The sequence below is a fragment of the Falco biarmicus genome, chromosome 2 (genome assembly GCF_023638135.1).
Source record: "Falco biarmicus isolate bFalBia1 chromosome 2, bFalBia1.pri, whole genome shotgun sequence".
Taxonomy (NCBI): Eukaryota; Metazoa; Chordata; class Aves; order Falconiformes; family Falconidae; genus Falco; species Falco biarmicus.
The window spans coordinates 110,896,690-110,918,345 of NC_079289.1; the positions used below are offsets into that span (position 1 = coordinate 110,896,690).

The following is a 21,656-nucleotide window of genomic DNA, read 5'->3' on the forward strand; positions in this document are numbered from 1 at the left end:
ATAAAAATAGTAATAGTCAATAATAATAATAGTAATAATAACAATATCAGTATTATTATTGTTACAGTAAAAGATGCAGAGTATTGTGATCTGTTCCCTCTGTTCTGAGGTCTTCTGCCATGGATGAGCTCACCTGATCCTCTCCACACATTAAGTGCATTAATTCAACTACTTTCTGATATTCCGAAGTGGCATACCATACATACTTTATCATAATGTCTCAGAAGAGTACTCATGCAACTCTGGTGCTGGCTGTATTGCCAGTACAGATTCCATCTGACAAGACTTGGGCATCCAAGATGTGAAGTAAGTCCATTAGAATACCAAAGTTTACCTTCCATTTTCTCCTTGACCCATAATCTTCTCTTAACAAATACAGCTGGGGAAGTATGTACCAGTAAGTCATGCTGAAGAGAGTCTGAGAAGCTTTACCTAATTAGCGGCCCTATCTTCAAAACAAAAACAATTCTCCTAAAAAAACAGGCATGTTTATATATACTTAATATAGACTCCCAGGTTTCAGATTCCACTTCAACACCCCCCTTCTCTTTAAAATCTCTTTTCCTCCAAAAAACCTTCACATTTTGCTTTAACACGCAGCTAATATCAATTGAAACAGTTAAGTGTTCTGTATGGATAGACTAAAAGGCAAGTCTTTTTAAATAGCAAAACTTCCTACCAAAGAATTGTGCAGTCTTCAAGTCACAGGAGAACTAAGCCTGCCAAAATAACTCAACAAGAAAATTCTGAAGTGCTGAGCTTGGTCGGAAAAAAAGGCTCCAAAGAGCAACAGTCCACTGCATTACAATGCTTCATTGCTGCTACCACTGTCCTATGAGCCCATAAGTTGCACATTGTTTACCAAACCCAAACAGGCCAAGTCAGGAGACCATTTACCTCCCAATGAGATAACAACTCTTCCTGCCAGTAAACCTAATCTGTAACCCAGAGAGGTCTACAATAACTTGCTTAAGGGTCATGGCTCACAATCAAGCAATGAAACATGAAGGGTATTGCCACAGATTTAACTAATGCTTTACTTTCCATTCAGCAGCACTGATGCCAAGAAATGTACATATTAGATGACGTAAGTCCTGTTCTCTACAGTTTAAAATACCAGAAATACCAGGAATGCCACATCTGCTCCTTCTTGCACATAGGTTACATACCACGATGCTGCAGAACACTTGTTTCATTCACTGTTCAACTTTGCAGACCTGATGATTTTTATGTTTTTCCATCCTACGCACCATTTAAGACATGAAATTTATGTGACATGGAACTTAAACTATGATCAATGATATTCCCTGCTTCCCTGGCCCTCCCCCCCACCCCCCGCTGCCAGCTAAGGTGAAAAGAAGAAACATTAGAAGTGTTTATATTTGTATACGTTAGAAAACACTGAATACTTCCTCAAGAAGCTTCCTGTTGAAATCAGGTTTCGTATCTCTGCTAGGGTTACCTAGAACTCCCTCTGTAAAGGCTGTCTGACTGCACATAACTGATTTCACAATGAGAAAGAACAATCAGCCACAGGAATCATGTCCCAGGGAAGAGGTGGACTGCCCAGCAGAGGACACTTTCAAGATTCAGCTGGACAGGGTGCCGGGCCACACTGTGGTTTTGCCAAGAAAGGTTGGACCAAGTGATCCTTGTGGTCCCTTCCAACCTGCTATTCTATGATTCTATTTACATCTTATGCTACAGAATGCTCACCGCAACTTTAATATTTCTATACCTACCATCCTAATCACCCACCTGTTTTCCATTATTAAAAAGCTTCCTGGATTTTCACACTCTCATTAAAAAACGCCTTCACGTTTTGACTGCAGACTACTTGAAGCACATGAGACCTGAACTCAGAGCCAGCCTGATACTATGCTGCTGGACTTCCCGATCAGCAGGGTCAGCTGCAGCACCATCTACTTCATCAGTGACAGTAATTACACTTGATGAATTTTACGAACGGTGGTTCCCTGACACTGATTAACCTACCGGCTCACCATATTTGATTCCTTTTCAAGGTTTACAAGTTAAACACAGAGCATGCAGATCTACTACAAAGTATAGGACACAGCAGGGAAAATTGTAAGGATTAAGTTCTAAGAATATTCTTTGCAACTAACTTCCCTCTCCCCAGCAACTCATGGATACAAATGTACTTTAAGATACTCTAACCACGATTAATCTGTTAAGTGTTCTGACTCAAAGTAGTCCCTCCTTCGCACACTTTAATATTAAAAAGGTTTACACATTTGGACAGGAAAACCACTCAAACCCAATAGTAGTGAACTTTTAAAACATTTTGTACAAACTGATTAAAAAAAAATTGTGACACTGTTCCTCACGCCAGCACCAATTTTGTATTCAACTTGGCACCTGTAACTACTGTTCAGCCATCACTGAAAGTACACAAACACGCAAGACTGGAATATCAACAGAAAAATATTGTGTTAACAAGCGCACAAGATACCAAATCTAATCACCTCATCACAATAAAAAATACCCCCTCGAAAAACTATAAAGTTTACCATTAGAAGAAATATATATATACACACATAAACACATATATGTGTGTGAAGGAAGAAAGGATATATATTTAGCAAATAATGGCATGCAGAGTTTTTGAAGTTTCTACTGTTTTCTGAGGTGACCTTTCCTGGCAATACTTGTGTTATTTGTTCCCTGAGCTGTTTATGATTACTTCTGTCAGCATACACAGAGAAATTATGAAGGCTGCTATGGTTTCCAGAAATGATTGTTAAAACCCAATTAAAATGAACTATAGAAAAGGGTTTCCTTTATTGTTGGGGATTTGTTGTGTTGTTTGTGGGTTTTTTTTTTTTTACTTTCACCTATCTACACTCAATTATATAAACGCTATCTGAGAAAGCTACCTATTTGTAATTAACTCATGGCTTCAAAAATGTAATAAGAAACCAACAGATTTAGCCATTGATATTTTACCGACAGCTTCCTAATGCTAATGCTTACCTCACTCTTGGTAAAAGCTGCATTATGGAGGCATGTCAGCCATCCTGAACCTTGCCTTCATAACACCAGAGAAGCAAGCCAGAATTATTTACATTACACTAGATTTTGTGAATATACAAGTGATATTTAGTTGTATACAGTGTTTTAATTTCATGCACCTACCCAGCATATTGTCAGATAAATATATTAATATATAAAACTATTGTTCTGCCAAATCATTTCAGAAATCACAGGTCTACTATCATTACTAGAAAGTTGAACAATTACTACTATTTTAGTATATCCTCTCCAGTTCACAGAAGAAAATATGGTGGTTCTGCTACACAGATCTCATCCTATTCAATGTTCACGGGCAGCAGGTAACTCAATCATAATTGCCAATATGTAGTAGGACTGTAGTAGAAGTACTGATCTCACTATCTTTTCTTATTTAGCTGTGTGAAAATATTTTAAAAGTTAATCATTAGCCATGAATTTGGAAATTATACTCATCTGTTTGAATTTTCATTGGCTTCTATTTGCCAATTGTTCTGCAGTTTCTGTGTTGTTTCCTGGCATTCCTATAAAGAATATTAAACGAGTTCTCCACTGCAGATACTAAGATCTCAATTTTTACTGGTACTGTCCCCATCCCTAAACTCCACTGTCACTACTTCAAAATTAGGATCTTATGGTCTACAGTGAAAACTTAATTTACAGGTATTTTTAAGCAGTTGAAAAACTCATTCATAAATAAACAGTAATAGAACAAAGCGGAACAGATTAAACTCCTGCATGCATATGACAACATATGACTTGCTAAAGAAGCCTATCTGTGTTAATTTTTCTAAAAGCTTGCTGTATACTGTGAAAACATAATCAAGAATACTCTGACAATGAAGGAAGAATTCAGTCATTTTGAACCATGAAAGAAGATAAGCACATTTGCCCCCAACTGCCATCACTGTTAGAATGACAAACACGTTAACATTTAAAGAAACTCTGGTTGTCCCAGACTATCTTTCAAACTATCCTCAGCAGAATAAAGAAAGAGAGGTAAAAAGGCTTGATCTATTAAAGCACGAAGTTTGTTTTTTAATCTGTGCTCAGCTCAGCTTATGAAATCTGTCAGAAGTTTAAGGGGGGGGGGAGCAAACACCACACATCCACAACAGCAACTCTGTTTGTTCACTTAACTAACTCTAAGCTCCCAACTGATCCACAGATAAAAAAAATTACCTTTTTCTAGCAGGCAACCTTAGTTTTCAGATGGATGTCATTACCCACAAGGGAGTCATAAGCATCCATCCCTTCACACAGAAACGTATCAGAAGATCTATAGCAGGTTTTTTAATTACTCACCTTCTTCAATGTTTGTATTTACTTATGAGAAGACTGCCTGAAGAGCTACAGCAGACAGTCTACTACTATTGATAACAGGCAAACGTTTGACCTCTGCTCCTCATTTATTTTCCTACAAAAATATTTTGTGACCTGATCTAAATTAGTGTCACCAGCTAAACTCCATCCATTTCCCATTCTGGCTTAGAAATTACTTATTTAAAAGGAGTGACCTTGTCACCATTTCAGAACTTGGCATTCGCTTGCATAGAACTAAAGATGAAAACAGTGTAGACAGAAGCTAAAGATAAGGACCTTCTGGAGGAGACTTTTTCCCCCTAGGAGATTAATCAAATCTTTGCAAAAATATCTAAAGTTGACTACTTTAACTTAAATATTTAAGAATAATATTTATAGAAGAAACTTCAAAGCCTGTGATTCCCTTATGCTGCTTTAGTAAATCAAAAAAGGGACTACCTTCACTACCAAAAAGAAATACTGTTGTTGCCTAGTCTAGTGCACGCAGGCAACAGTGCCTTTGGCTCTGCAATCTGCATAGTAATTTCCATTTACAGACAACTCAATATTCTCAGCTTCTACATGAACAATGAACTGCAAAACTATGCTCTACCACATGAATGCCTGTGTTCCCTAAAATAAACTTATGAACAATCATAATCTAACAGAACCGTGTAGTTCAAAGAAAACTTACAGAACAGCAGCAGTCTTCTGAACCCATTAGTGGAATGAGAGAGGATAAAAAGATCAGCCATAGCATAAGGGTAGGATACATGTCTAACGTGTGGAATATTCCAATCTCCTTCCAGCTTTTGTAACGGATAAATCATTTTAGAACTACCTTAACTGGAGACATTTTTCCACGTTAATTATACCATCCAAATACATTGAAAGTACACGTCATGATGTGTTAAGATTCAGTTGTGTCGACACCATGGAACAAAAACAAAGTGTCATGAAAGATTATTAGCAAAGTTACAGATGAGGCTGGGAGCAGTTCCATATGGATGAAGTCATCAATTATGATTATGTACACTTGTGTATCAAGTTTCTAAATCTTCACTTTTTTTTTTTTATTAAGACAAGAATATGCACAATAAAAAGCAAACCTATGTCACAGGCAGACAGAACAGTACAGCCTCACGAGCCTCTTCCAAGAGGAAAATAAAACTCACATTCTGCTCTGCCAGCAGGAGCCTCATGGCTTTTCAGGAGACTCAGAACAAATACAGAACTACAGCACATCTTACTAGTACATCAGTACCAAGAGTAATCAGTAGTCAAAAATTCTGCATGCTAACCAAATTATGCATAATGCAATCTTTGCTTTATGGAGTTCATATGCCAAAGAAAATGATGAATGGACACAGAAAAAGTACTATAAAGATGTCTGCCTCAAAAACAGGAGATACGACCGGTGCTTATATAGGTTGACAGACAAGAAAAAAAATCTTTAATTTTTCCAAACATGTTCAAGAATATATGCTTTTTGCTATTTTGTTAATAATGGTCAGCGCTCTTCATCATTCACACCTCTCACCTCTACAGTGAGAGCATAATATTCTACAGTAGGTGAGCTCAACAGTTTTGTAGACAGAATGGAAAAGGTAAATTTAGTAACAACCGAAAAAATCTAACCTACTTACATCTCAAAACTGTGGAAAATACTAAGTAACCATTCTGCAGTCTCATACATTATTGCATAATCACTGTATTTCCACGTTTCAGATGGCTGTTTCTTTCCTACTCTGTAAAATAAAAACAGCTTTTTCATCCTTGAATGATTATTCCTAAATTTCAATTTATCCATATTTATTACTGGGATAATTTCAAGGCCATAACAAAAGGCATAAAGATAAGCACACACATCAAGTAAGCATTTTCAGAACATTTTTATGCATATCTTTGTTTCAGCACATTTCTTGTTTACCTAAGCTGATTTTCAGCAGAAAAATTAGGATTTTTCCAATGTGGTTTTTTTTGTGGGTGGAAGCCCTGAAAATACAGCAGTATTATACAAATGTTCCAGTTTCTTAATTTTCCTAGTCTATAAATTATTTCAGTATATTTCTTAACTAGTCATCACTGTCCTCTGTTAGCATCTGATACCTCTGCAACTCAAGCTCTGACTGCAACAATTTAAAAACCTCAGAAGTACAACTCTGAAAATTATTCACCCAGGAATAAGAAACAATACTGATGGTTAGTTGTCATTATGTATATCTACACTGTGTAAAACTGTGGCATTTGAGAGTTCAAAGAAACTTTCCATTGATTCCTGGAAGAATGGATTTTATGCTCATGGATACCCACAAAATACAACTAAGTTTTCCCTGCACCTGTATTTAGTTTAACTTACTTAAGCCTACTGCTCAATACCATTAATTCCTAAAGGACAGGCAGTTTTACAAAGTTACACATACCATTAAAGCAACACAAAAAGATCACCTGAAAAGCCATGATTAAAAACATCACAAACATGACAAAGGTATTGAGATTTGAATAGGATCTTAAATCTTAAGAAGCTGCATCAAATACAGAAAGATGTTTATATATTACTTCTTATTTTTCAAATTATCAAAATTTAAAAACTGTTTTCATCTCGTAATGTGATACAATACACTATGTCCATATTTCAGCCCCATATGCCTGTTCCTAAGAGTCATGAAGAGAGATGTTGATGTTTCACTCACTGAGGTAACATTGTATAAGGATAAACTGATTCTGCTTCTAAAAACAATTTAATGAAGATAAAGTTATTTAAAAGAAAACAAAAAGGACAATTGAGTAAGAAGGGTTACAAGAATTGGACAGAGTAATTCTAGAATCAACACCTTTAGCTTTGATCCGTGGGCCACAGGAGGATAACCATCTTGTCCAGGTGGGATGAACAACTCCCACTTCCCATATTCCATCTTCTTATATGGATGAGAAAATGGATTCCAGCCATCTGCAATGTAAGAAATAATACTAAGTGTATTTATCTTCAAATGTGTCCAATTACAATTCAAAGGTATAACAGCTTGTTCCACCTTTTTCAGAATTAACCTCAGTGACAGCAGACTTTTTTTATCTGGTACTACCATAAACATTCAAAAAGAGGCTCAATAAAATGGCTAATATTTTCACTAGGGAACTATACTCCAATTCTAATTTGACAATGAATAAATTATTTCTACTTCACCTCTCTGATGAAAGTCAAAATAACCTCCTACTCCCCCCCCAAAAATATTGATTTTAATACCACAATATCACAGTGGTATGAAAATTAATGGATTAAAAGTAATGTTTAATGTAGATTTAAAACTTTAAAAAAAAATAAACATTAAAAAAACCTTCACATCCTAAACAAGCCAGTAGAAATATTTGTTACAATACTATGGAAAAAAAACTAATCAGAGCTGCTGTTGATTATAGAGAGGGGAAGCAGACAAAATGTAACCAAAACCACCTCCAGAAACTGAACACTCAAACCAGGTTTGGACACACACGCTGCTCACTCCCTCTATTTTGACAAGTTGATATCCTATTAATAACACTCATTAAGTGTATAATATAGGAAAAATAAAGGGGAAACAGCAGACAAATTTGATAGTAATGGCTAAGAAACCACACAATATCAGACAGTGACACTGCAGCCAGGAAATCTGGCCTGAAATGATGCAGTTCTAATTAAGCAAGTCTTGAAGAAGACTCCTTTTTCATTTAAAAAAGTTTACTGGACTTAGTAACTTAGCTTAGATTCCGTAATTCAAGGTTCTTTGTCCTCTTTGGATTTACTGAGCACTGGAAACATGCAAGATTGGTCATTATGACATGCCCAACTGAACAGACACCTTCCAAGAAGGTCTTGTGTGTCTGTATGCATGTTCCAGGTTAACTGGTATGAATGAGACTGAATAAAAAGCTTCTGAAATGACAGACCTAGGCAATGTAATTATTTCTAGACTAGAAGGAAGTGGCAAGCCAAGTTTGAGAATTACTTTTTTTGTTTGTTTGTTTGTTTTGCCTCAAAACCCACCTGTCTCACATAGTTCAAGGCAACAGAGACTCCTAAGCTCACAAGAAACCTATCAACAAAGAAAATTGAATTGCAAGACACTGAAGTGTCACAGCACTCCCCAAACTAGCCAGCTGCAACAAGGTCTTTTACTACCTCATACCAGCATACTCTTCATGCTAGTCCCTCTGATGCCTTCTCCTCCTCTCTCCTCACCCAGGACATGTGTTCCCTCTTCCCTCTCTCTTCACTGGCTCTCAACCCCTTAACAGAACCAGCCACAGCTGCACCTTATCTACAACCTGTCACCCCTGAGGCCAACCCACGGCTGTATATTATCAATGCTAATTAACCCAGCTTCATTCTTCTACATTAAAGCAAGACATGCTAATCTCCCTTCATGCTAATCTATTTGCATGCCATCTCCTGTCATGTAAATACCAAAAACCCAAACACACCTCAATGAAAGAAGAATAAGCAGCCTTCCATGATCTCCTATTTACAGGAGGTACAGTGCATGATCTTAAGCAGGTACTCTGTAACAGCTAACAAGCTGTTCACACCCTAAACTGTAGTTCCCTGACTAGTTTAAGCTAGTGTAAATCAATATTGCTGCTAAGTATGGTAGTCATGGTTAACAGCAATTCAATAAAAAAACTGGACGTGCCACTGGAGCAGGATCATCGCCTTTGGCACCATCAAAATCACAACAGGGGAGGCAGAAAAGTGAAAAAGTTACATTCATCAACATACATATTTTCCTAAACATCAGTAATCAAAAATATTATTTGCTGTGAAACTCCAAAGTAAGTTGCTAGTTGCTCTTAGACAACTGTTTAAACCTGAGACCTGTCAGTCTTCAAGGAACAAAGCTGAAAGGCACAAATCAAATGGGCTAGACAATGTGACAAAAATAACCATGTACAGCAAATATTCTAGTACCTGTTCGCTACTGTAAAATGAACAGTGTCAAAACCAGTGAAGAGATTATTCTAACAGAACATTTACCATGCTCGAACACAGAAATACAATTAACTTGGTACTCTACTTAGATGATAGCTTTTATCACAAATAAGGTATTTGGATAGTGCAGACAAAATACACAAATTAGCAGAAGGAAAGTATTTACTAAACTATTGCTTAACAGCAGAATGGCTTGTATGTTAGTAAGATTTAGATGGGTCTTCCCCCTTGGTTTTACTCTAAAGTACAAGAAATAAAGAAACAAACAGTACCATCTACTAAGGCTACTAAGACCAATATTGACCAAACAACACCTTCCCAACAAAGCAATACTCCTTAAAAAAAAAAGCCAAAACTGCAAACAATATATACAGTGGTTATATACACCGTAATACATATATTTATTTCAGGGAATCATAAAAAGATGTAGAATATACAACACCAGAATTTTGGGGCTGGGGGGGGGTGGGGGGCGCGGGGTGGGGCAGAGTTAAAACTGATATTTTCTTTTAAATTGCAAACATCTAAACTGTCTGAAATAAACAATTCAGGCAAAAATCGGAAAACAGAAGAAAGATGAAAAAGTAACAAACATCTTCAGTTGCAAGAAGACTGCTTTAAGGAACCTGTTCCTGTCAGGATTTCTGATAGTCAACACCTTCTTATGGGAATTACCACCAACTCTTTCTTCTCCTCCTGCCCTCGAGATATCTGATCATCTTCATTGCTTTTCATGAATCTCTTTCCTACTGAGCGATATCTCTTGATTGCAGCACATGAAGTGAACCAAATAAGCCAAGTGATGACTTGCTAATACTGAGCAAAATAAAAAGTTACAGCAAAGGCCTCTAGGCCCAGTCTCTAGAAAACTCACTTGGGAAAATTGCCTGAAGTTGAGTTCATTACATATACCAAACCTGCTGCATTCTTACATTACCCCCAAAAAAATTCTTATGACCTCTGTTAAAACCACCTCTCTTTCCTCCTTTAGAAGGGAAAATGGTTGCATCTCTCCACCCATTTAAGCATCTCTGCTCTCCACAGGCAGCTTTAACAATTCTGCCCAAGCTGCTTACACCTTTCTCTCCACCTGCTACCAACACCAGGTGCTCCTGTTAATCCTTCCTCTTCTCAGCCACACTCCTTCAGTACTGGCTGCCCACGGTTCATGATTTAAGAACAACTGCAAAGCAATACCCATCTGTCCCACACAATCCTACTTAAAACCACTGTTTACTAGTTACCCCTGGAGAGGAACTCATTTAGGAAGGTTATAACAGCAAGTACTGCTTTGTTTTAAGGAAAGAGATACGAAAAGTTCAAACACCCTGAAAACTGAAGGCTGCCTTCAAAGAACCAGCACCTCAGGCTTCTCTCAGTTTTGCTGCTTAGTTTTCATATTTTTCAGCAAAACATAGCCAAAAATGCCTTGGGGCAGGAGGGTGGGCGGAGAAGCCTAACCAACCAAAAACTGAATAGAAGACTATTCAGAAGTTGAAAATATAAAGACAAAAGAAATAGCTTGAGAACAGGGACTTTGAAGACTCTGTCAATAGCTACAAACAGAAAAAGCCTGAGAAGATTACCAGCAGAATTTCAAATAATCAGCTTGAATAGGTTTTAGGAAAAAATGACACCACAGAGAACCCGTAAGACATACACAACAAGACCTTCTATTCAAAAGTTCAGGCCCCAGATATCTCTTAATCAAACACGGAAGACACCTTGATTAGTCTGGTACTTTTAGTTTCTCTCATCTCTGTGAGTAGATCTTGCGAAACCAGCCAATTATTTAAATATTACATCCTACCTCAGCAACACGAGGCATGAGGGAACTTCTTGCTCAGAACAGCACACTTCACATGCTAAAGAATCATGAACTGAGCATTAATCTAGAACTGAATTCAAAGCTCTAATAGCTTGGATTCTACCTTCTATCATTAAAAAAAATTAAATGCAATACTTCTGACTAAATCATAAATTTAAGTGACTTCTTCCATCTCCTGATTTTGTTTTCACGTCGACAAGTATATAGCCATACAGCTCTGAGGCTCATGGCTTCACTTGGAGTTTCATATCAGAAATTAACCTTCCTCTTGCTTCTCATAGGGGAAAAAAGTACTTGTTGCATATTGACCAAATCATTTGCTTGTTCCAATGTAAGAGCTGATACATCAGTGCAACGTAACTATTTTTTCAAAAGTGAAAAAACTTCATAAACTGAGGTTGAACTCTCAAGTGCAATAAACTCACCTCAATTGTATTTGCACATTCTACATACTTCTGATCAACTGAAAGATGCTCAAAGAGAATACAGAGACCAGCAAGCATTCACACAGCTTCCTTGAGGAAAAGATATCAGACAAACAGCAGTTCAGACAAGGGAAGTGGCATCAAAATCCCACTATCCCACAAGATACCTTTATATCATTTGCTTGGAATATGAAATCAGAACATAAATGGAGAGATTCTCTAAGGACACTATACTGTTCTACATAGTGGCCAGTTAGATCTTCCTCCTTCTACACTGCCTGATTTCCAACAGCTCAATAGCAGGGTCATTAACATTATCTGCTTAAAAAGTGATTAAACAGCTCAAACACTGACATAAAAACAAATGTCATTACTTCTCACATAGGATGTCTCCCTGGATAATAATAACAGGTTATACTTCAGTCTACTTAGTGCTTTCAGTTGTCTGCAGCCACAGAAGTGTAGAACTATTTGACTTTACTCATGAAATCTAGGTGTTTTTCTATAAAAAGCTTTGAAGAAAGTAAAGTTGGGTATAATATCATTGTAATACCTAGTCTGCATTTCAGTAAATGTTTCAGTCAAGTCTGTGGGGAAAAAAATAAATCATTCTAAAGTAAGAAAAGTTTCCAGTCAGCTGTCAGATACCCAAATTTTGAGGGCTGGTAGCTTAAGCTCCTCTTTCTTCACTCTGAAGGAAGCCTGTCAGAGTTCAAGTAATAAATAAACCTTCTTCCAAAACTGGCCAGCCCATCCTCCCTCTACCACCAGGAGAAGCCTTCCCCACTAGTGCAAGAAAAAGGAAACAGAAATGGAATCAAACACATTCCAGAGTGATCAACATTTCAGACCTAATGATAGCTGGGAGGGAGGGAAAGGAAGACAGAGAAAAGTAAAAAGGGAACTAAAGAACAGAAATCACAAGCATGACTTCCAAATTAGCATATACATTCTTACCCTTTCAAGGTTCTTAAAGCCAGTAACTTTTAATTTTTTTTAAATTCAAATATTGTTTACAGATAACCTACTGAGTCTCTGCATGGCCAAATACAATTTTGTGTGTTTTAATTCCCAAACAAATTCTTTGGGTTACCCTTAAAACTTGATGGTCACTGGCTGACTTTGAAATAGTCAATTGTAAAGTAACAATAAATGGCCAGTAGTCACCAAGTTCCTCAGCAATATAGCATGCAAATAAAATATTCAGTGTGTTATCACTGCAAGTTTTTAAGGTAGCTATAACATTGATACTACCTCTAGTATCAGAAATTCAGCTAATTGCCTCACGCATTTGATTTACTGAGATGCTAAAAGTACTACTTGACAAATCTTAATGGTTTTGGATGTTCATTTAGTACTATTTCAGATAAGCATCATACCAGAATACCAACAGTCATAATACTGTTTTCTCTCCAATTATGGAGTTTTAAAGAACAGACAAAGAACACTGAAAGTATTGGTATTTTCTTGAATTTATGTTTTCCATTCTCCAATTCAATTACCAATTTGAGTGCTACTACTAAATTTTACCTGTTTTCCAGAAGAGACAGCAATACTAAGAATTATTCTAGAAATAGGAGCTGTCTCACTCATTACAAGTGTCTCAGAATGAGGTACAAAAATACCATAATTTGGGGCAAAATACCTTATTATTAAAGCTTTTATTGTCTGCTATAAGGCATAAAATCCATTCACAAAAAACTTGACCTTTGCAGGACTGAGGCTTCACATGTATATCATTACAGAAACAAATTATTCATGTTTATCTTAAGCTCAGTTTAATTATAAATTCTGAAAGAATTTTATGTTTTCTGTAACACAACCTGACCTTGCTATAATTTTTACAAGGTTTCGATCCTCAAAAACTTAGCAGATTAAATAGCAAGGGCATTTTGTTTCTTTTTTTGCATCTTTCCAACAAACATCTGAGAGATTCACAGAGAAAACACTGCTATCCATATCCTTACAAGAGAACTAAAAAAAGAAAGCATGAACTGACAGGGTTTTATATTATATACCATCATATTTCAGTTTAAAACCTAAAGAGCTATTGTCATTTAAGTTCCATGTTTGTTGCTTTGTATAAGATATCCAGCTTCCCCCCGCATGGTTCAATTACAGTTCTCTTTATAAAGCTTTTTTATAAAAAAAATCTTATCAAAAGCAATCCTGATATTCAATTTAAATACAATATAATCATAAATTTCATTTGAGACTTTAACCTGCTTGAAAACTTAAAGAAAGGTTAAAGGGATTCAGTTTTAATTAAACATATCCGTAGCAACCTGAATCTAAATCTTAGGGTTCTGCAACCCAAATTCGCATCAGAATATTATTACACTGAATGACAATCATCCATTCCTCTAGGCTTTCAGAGTACATTATCTTCCCTTTTGGGAATGAATACTTTACCATGACTGATGAATATGATACATAGAACGAACAGTTCTTCCATGTTAAAAGTGAATTTCTTTTTAGTTTCTTCACTCCTTATTGCCACATTTCATTAGCATCTATATACAACCACTCTGTATTAGTCCTAAATTTCTGCTTCATATGATGTATTACATGAAATATTTTAAATGAAGTAGAGTTTAGAAAACCGTTCCAGTTTTTAGCAACTGTATTCAGGTATACACGTACTTCTCCTCCTAACCTACCATGCCAATTTACAAGTTATATTCTCTTTAAAAACTAATTTTAGATACTAATTTCATTGAAAGCTTGTTTTTAAAATGGCCATCTATTAAAATACATAATTAAAACAAATGAATTCTAGTCTCCAACCATGTTGACAAATTTAACTTAAAGACTATCATACCCATCTCATCACAAAAACCTTGAACAATGGGTGGGATTGCAGCAAATAGAAGAGGGGTAAAGAGGAGAATATTCTGTGTGTCTATACATGCAAAGTTGAGCTGTCAAAAATAGCCTCATCTAGCTGTCTTGCAGTCAGTACTGATAGCTGAAATCACTGCTATCTAGCAGCAGGTGAACTATACTCATGATTCGTTATTCAGTTTTGAATCAGAGGGCATATCTGATTCCCATATTAAAACTCAAGTACTACTACTATTTTATCAATGTCTATTCCAATAAAAAGACAAGGAGTGTTTTCAAGGAAACTATCATTCACTACGTTAACCATATCAAACAGGATCATGGCTGAAAACAGTTTTCTGTTTGCATTCTGCATCAAAATCAAAAGATTTTTTTAAAAATAATCATTGTTTGTAGACAGACCCTCCTATTGAGTTCTTAAAATTAAAAGAAAAAATGCAAAGTTCTGAAAATTAAAATAGACGCATTTTATTACTTTGTTGGGAAACTGAAGCATGACATGAATATTTAAACAATTTGCTTATTCTATTTGTAAGTGTGTCGATCTTGGGACTATGGAAAAACAGTACTAAACCAGATTGCTATGAAGCATTGAAAAAACCTTAACAATGCATCTGAAAAACACTGCTAGGATAGTCCACTTCTTTCTTTATTACTGCCCACATTTTTGCAGAAGATAACCACAGTACCTTAGAAAGCACCACCAGATACTACAACTAATGGCATATGTAATAAGTCTTATCATTGTTAAATTATATAAGCACATGTGATTTCAGGTTCCTAACTTCCTCAAATACAGAGTTTGTCCTTTTAATAGTTTCTTCAAACACAGGTAAGGAAGAAGGAAAACTCAATATTTAACTTTTTGTTTAAGCAGTAGTTAACTGCCTCAAATTGGCAATTCATGTACTCTTTTGTAATGCAAATACACACACTGAGTTGACCAGATCAGTATTTCCACAAACCAAAAGTTGGGTAAGTAACACTGTGTGTGTCTGAAATGCAGTTCAATAAACAAAAGCATTTCACAAATAGAAGTTCCAGTTCAGTAAGAACCAGCAACGAAACTCCTATACCTTGATGGACTAATACCTAACACCCTGAAGAAGGGATAGAGAGCTGAAAGGTTAAAACAACTCCACCCCCGCAACCCACAAGGGAAAAAAAAAAAAAAAAAAGAAAAAAAAAAAAGAGCACAGCATTAGTATTGCAGGATTTAAAAGCAAAAATAAAAATGCATGTCACCTCCATTTAAGAATTTTCAGAACGATTTGAATGTAGCTAACCTTCCAAATGAGGAGCAAATTTATATTTTTGTCTCAGGTTCAAAGTAAGTGAATCATCTTCCTGGTTCTTGAGTAAGCAACACAATTTCTCCATGTAATCCTGTCACCTTCCTCTTCTGCTAATATCCCTCCTTCTCCTCCCCTCAAACCAGCACATCAACTACTCTTTCATAAATATGTTTGATTTTAGATTACCCTTTTCCAGCATGACTTTTGTCTACACTCTCATGACGAGTGGGAATTCTGAAGGGCCTTGGGCCTTGGACAACACTGTTTTTAGATTAGTAAAATAACATAAAGCCAATTATTACACTTTTATTTCTCTGCATACAGTTTTATAGAAGCTTAACTGTAGAGCTTTAGGAAGAACCTCAGGTAATTTAGACACAGTCTACAGATGAAGTGTAATTGGGCTAGATCCTTTACACAAGTCATCATCTAACGGGTATTAGAAGAAAAAAAAAATACACACAATACTGACCATACAACTGAAACATGTACATTCTAAGGCTACTACAATGTAGAGTAAAACCAGTATTAGTTTCAGCCACGATACACGTTTTCACTATCAGAATTTCCTCATTGATTAAAAATTGTCTTTAAGCAAAGAAGGTAATGATCTAAAACATAGTGCAGAAAAGAAGAAATATTCCTAAAATACTTACTGAAGTCACCTGCGAGAAACACTGCTTCTGCTCCTGGTGCCCACTCTTTGCAATATATTCCGCCATCCACAAACTGATTAACTCCAAAGGTTTTGTAACTTTTTGAAAATTTATCAAGGCCGCCTTCACTTTCTTCAATGTTCTTCAAGCGGTTATAAAACAGAGAATACCTTTCAATGAAAACAGATAAGATCTTTTAGAAAGTGCCTTTCTTACATAAACAAGTGTAAGAACACTAAAAAAAAAAAAAATTACATGAGACACACTGTCACACTATGTCCTAAGACTACAATATCAGATGCGCTGTTCCCTACAGAAATAGAAAAAAATACCAAATACAAGCCATACAATTTTTTCCCTGGTTGTTACACAGTGCAAAGTTGTAGTCTTCGTATTTGTCTGTATTTTCTCTACTTTACGGGAATGGTTTGCACTGTAAATCCAAGACTACAACTCCTGATTGGCAACCAAGAAATCATAGTATTACTACACAACAGGAGAACTTCACACTCTGAACAGCCCAGCACTTTTTCCCCCCATCTTATTAATATTGGACACAGGCCTCCTAGGGAGAATTGTATAGGCCTGCTACATCTCTCACAGTCAGTTTTAATAGGCAATTTCAGGACACTGAAAAGTTTGCAGTATAGCATGTAAGTATGGATAAACTAGTCTGGCACTTAAAGAAAGCAGCTCCTTGGGCAACCTCTTTACAGCAACCGTCAGCATCACTCTGCAGACCCCTGACACTTCAGTGATTTGGAAAACAAAATTACCACTTCGCAAAAGTAATTGTTTGGATCATACCCTACTTATACCAGTAGGACTTAAAATGCCTTAAACCTCTAATGAAGAAGTTTGCTAGCAACAGCTTGGAGATTTTTGACATATTTTGCTGTTTTTCTCCAAGAAGTTCCCGTAACAAGAAACACACACCAGGTATACCATATAAACAAGAGGGTCAACTCTGACTCCTAAAACGTGAGCTATTATGTGAAGAACCGCAGCTTAAAGCTTCAGTTGAGCATTTAATTAATAAAGGTAATGTTATTTTAACTTAACCAGTAAATAGACATTAATCCTCTACTTTGGAGTAATTAAAGGCCAATTCTAAAATGAAACTTTGAAACAAATCAGAGCATTAAGTCCTGACACTGCAAATAGGCTACCTCTTAAAAAAAAAAAAAAAAAAAACAAAAAAACAAAAAAACCACAAAACCGAAAAAAACCCAAACATAACATTTAAAGGGGGTTTTTTTTGTTTTAAATAAGACATCGCCACTGTAATTAGAAATGTGTTTGTGTTCTCCACAAATGGAAAGGAGTCTCCTGAAATGTATAAAAAATAATAAAATAATAATACCAGCAAGAACAACTTGTCTGCCTCATTACTGTATTTTGGAAAAGGAAATAAAGAGGCAGAACAGCCCTATGGGTTAACACCCTTTTGGTTTAAAAAAAAAAAGAAGAAAAAGAAGAAGAAAGGTAGCCTGTTTGCGATGTCTATTTATTGGTTAAGGTAAAATAACATTACCTATATTAATTTTGAGCACTATGACGACTTTCAAGGTTAATCTCCCAGCAAGTTTTTATTATGAGGACTAATGCTCACCTTTAAAGACAGTAAGATTTGAACATGTCTCAGGATACACTACAGCAAAAACACTTACACATTTTTGCCCATCCACCTGCACCATTCCTTTCAAATTTGCTCCTGGGTATAATCCTGGTAAGTGCATTACTAACTACTACTGTGGTGGTGATCAATTTCATTTATAGCGCTTGAGGTAGAATATTTTGTCAGATTCCCAAGTATAATTGTATTACATACATGCACAAACCCAGCTGACTCACAAGTTTTAATAAACTGCAATCACAGAAAAAAAATAATATAAATAAAGTTTAAATACAGAAAAACAGAACAAGTCACAAACAGCCTCAGAAGTTCAACACAGGATGTTTGGTAAAGGCAAAATTACTCCATTATTGAAGGGGTCTCCCGGCACGGGGTAGGGGGTGGGACGTATTTTCATCTGTATAGCTTTAAAGTTTTAGGCCTTCCTTTAAAACATATCTGTTATATTCTACGAGACAACAGTGTTATCTGCAAATTCCTAATTCTCAGCCATACATAAGCTGTTTCAAAATTGCTGTCTGTCAAATATATTATTTTTAACTATTTCCACTGCAGCTGAAGCAGGAACCTTTCTCTATATGCTATAGACAGCTGTTGTAACTCCAAAAAAGATCTTAGTGCAGCAATAAGTTTGACAGACTTAAAATAGAAAAGGTGTTTTGGAATAGGTTATCTACTCAAAATTAATCCTTTTCTCCCCATACTTGGTACAAATACATTTTCACAGCTTTAAGAACACCTTTGGCTGGATGTGGTATTTCCCACATTCAGAAAGAAGCAGAGTAAGTGGCAAGCTTCACCTTGAACTCTAAGTCAGTAGTACATAACTTAGAAAGCTGGAGAGGAAGGAAATGATACATTTATTAACACAGAAGAACAGCAGGTCAGAAGGACTGAAATATCTGTGCAGAAAAGAAAACCGCTATGATAACACTTCATATAACCTAGAGGTGCACACACACTGATGGCTTACTGCTGCTCCTCGGTGAGTCCTCCCTAGCAAAGAAGAATCAAGCCCATTCATCTCATTCTGAGGAAATAAGCAGCAAACAAATTTTGAATTTGAGAGTGAGTTTATGGGTTGGCTGGGATGAAAACGGACTTTCACAAAGCAATTATGTGATTTATGTCTTTGGGGGAAAATCACTGACAGTAATACACACATTGTAAGCTCTGGATTCTTGTTACAGAAGCAGTAAGAGCACATCCACCATTTCAGCTTTTGTCTTTAAGTAAATCCAAAGTTTAAGCGATCAAAGAGATCGTGGCCCAAAGAGACCATGACACTTAATAAGTGAAATGATCATGAGTATTACTGTAAAAGACTGCTCTTTTGGCTCACTTTGCAATAGTGGTAAACAATATCATGTGCTCAATAAAAATCATGTATTTTGGGGGACGGGTTCAGGGGTCAAGGAAGGGAGCAGATTAGAAAAGTTGTTGACCAAGGATTTAAAATATTACTGCAATAATAGCTTTTTATATAGGACAGATTTTGTACAAGTAATACAGCATCATGTACACTCAGTAACAATGCTCCTTCAATATTCAAAGCATATTGCTTGTGTCAGAGCAAGTAAATTCAGGTGTTACTGGTACACCATCACTGCAGAAATCATGATTTTTGAAACAGCTAATGCTCTTCAGAATTGTTTTTAAATTATAATATTGAAAGCATTCAGGTTTTATTATTTTTAACCACCTCCTGAAATTAGCAAATATAGAACTTTAGTTTGCTCTAAGTTCACAAAAAAACCCAACAGCTTTTGAAATGTATCAATTCCTTGTGCTGTGAACTATTCCAAAAACCCATCTCAGGACATGAGACATCTGGGTTACCCATCACAGAAGGTCCTGTAAAACAGCAGAAGCATAGCTCTGCATCCTGTTGCTGCTTTAAAGGATGGAGTTAAGTGTGTGCTTCATGATCTGGATTTAGGAAACACAAGGTTTTGCTTTCACAGAAATTTCAGCTTTGATTTCTACATTACCGAGGCTTGTTAAACTTTTTTATCTTCCAAACTGAAATCCCAAGATTACACACAGAAGATGACAGGAAAACATTTTTTTGTTCAACTGGGTCCAAAGATCTATATTGTTCACTAATAACATACAAGTGCTAAAAGAGGAGAGCTAGACATTAGATTGGTAAAACTGTATTTCGTGATCCCCTCTTAACACTGAAAGTCATGTCACGTTCAGTTATGCCTATATACTCATATGACACATATATATGTAGTCAGACAGACTCTGGACACATGGGACGCATTTCAAAGGTGAAACAATCCTGTAAGATTCTGGACATACGAACAGAGTCAACAGCAGCATCCAGAGCTACAAGTCAGGACAAAAGGCTGACCTCTGCCTTCATACTTCTCAATTCACAGTTTAATGACTGCAAAGTCTTTTAAGATTTTTCTGTTTCCCTGCATTGAAATTGACACTGAAGAGGATTACAAGGTAAAAAGTGTACTAAATATGCCTTGAAAAGTACAACCTTTAACTCTGGGACAAAAAAAACCAAATGGAGCAACAACAGGATCCACAGAACTTCAGGTATAGAGGAGTCTGAAGTAAATGGAAAAAGTTGTACAATAAGTCCCTTACTACAGCCAAGTACAACACAACACATCTAACAAGTGCAGAAGACAGCAGAAGAGGGCTGCTTTCAGTGTATTCCTTGCTCCTGAAGTTCTTACAAAACAACAATGGGTTTTAAAACTAAAATACCAAAGCTAGGTGTTTTCTTCAGAGTTACTGGAAAGAAAGACTTCACAGTCTTCACATTTTCCCAAGCACACATAAACCCAGCTTGAAACAAGGCATTTGGTAACAGAATGCTACTTTTACACCAGCATTTTTTCCACTTCTCTACCACTGTTTCACTGTGAAATACTGGTAATCGTAAACATCATTTGAAACAGGGTCACAACAGTCTTTTCCTATTGTTACATTCATAATTTGTAACACAGCATTGCTTTAAATCCCACGCTTTATATGCAGCTTTGTTTAAAGCCTTACAATAGAAGTGTAGGAATTGGCTGACTTTTCATCAAAGCAGGATTAAAACATCAAACATGAATTAGTATAATGGCTACCCAGAAAGCAAGCATCTTGCCAATAAAATAACCTTCACAGTGAAGGAGTAAAGACAATACCAACTCACTAGCTACTCCAAGGTCTTAGATTTCAGGTGAAAAACACCCTCAAACATTTTGTCTTATGGATACCTGGAAATCTATAAGTTATACAAGTCAAGTTATACAGTTATCAGAGAAGAAGATCAGAGGAAAAGATGGCATGAAAACTTTCAGTTCAATGAAAAGCTATACAGTTCTTATCAAAAGCAACAGTGTTCTATTTATTTGCTAACCATGATATACAAAACTCTCCTGATGCTGTAAGTTCCTATCACCCCTGACTTCATTCAGCTATTGATCCCATTAAAACTCTCAGGCATATGTTAAAATTAGTAGCTTCAGTATGAAGCATAAGAATAAAAAAGCTAAGCCTGCCCCTTCCTTCCCAAAGTCAACTGCCTTAGTGAAATAACACTTTTGGCAGACCATGGAAGTCTCATGGTAAATCAGAATACTGAATTAAGGCTCCACATAAAGCTTTCAGGTCTTTATTCATCCAAGCAACCACACGTACTAACTCCTTCCTGACCACCTTGT

At 36.2% G+C, this 21,656-nt stretch overlaps 1 protein-coding gene across 2 annotated transcripts in view; it reads right to left on the reverse strand.

Annotated features, from left to right (window-relative positions):
• GBE1 (1,4-alpha-glucan branching enzyme 1) overlaps positions 1-21,656 on the reverse strand; it is a 167,245-nt gene that overhangs the window by 111,389 nt on the left and 34,200 nt on the right. For both annotated transcript variants that reach the window (XM_056327314.1, XM_056327315.1), the window contains exons 2-3: positions 16,344-16,513; positions 7,167-7,282 (exon numbers count right to left, since the gene is read on the reverse strand). In XM_056327314.1, the coding sequence (XP_056183289.1) occupies positions 7,167-7,282; positions 16,344-16,513 (286 nt within the window). The remainder of the gene's footprint in view (positions 1-7,166; positions 7,283-16,343; positions 16,514-21,656) is intronic.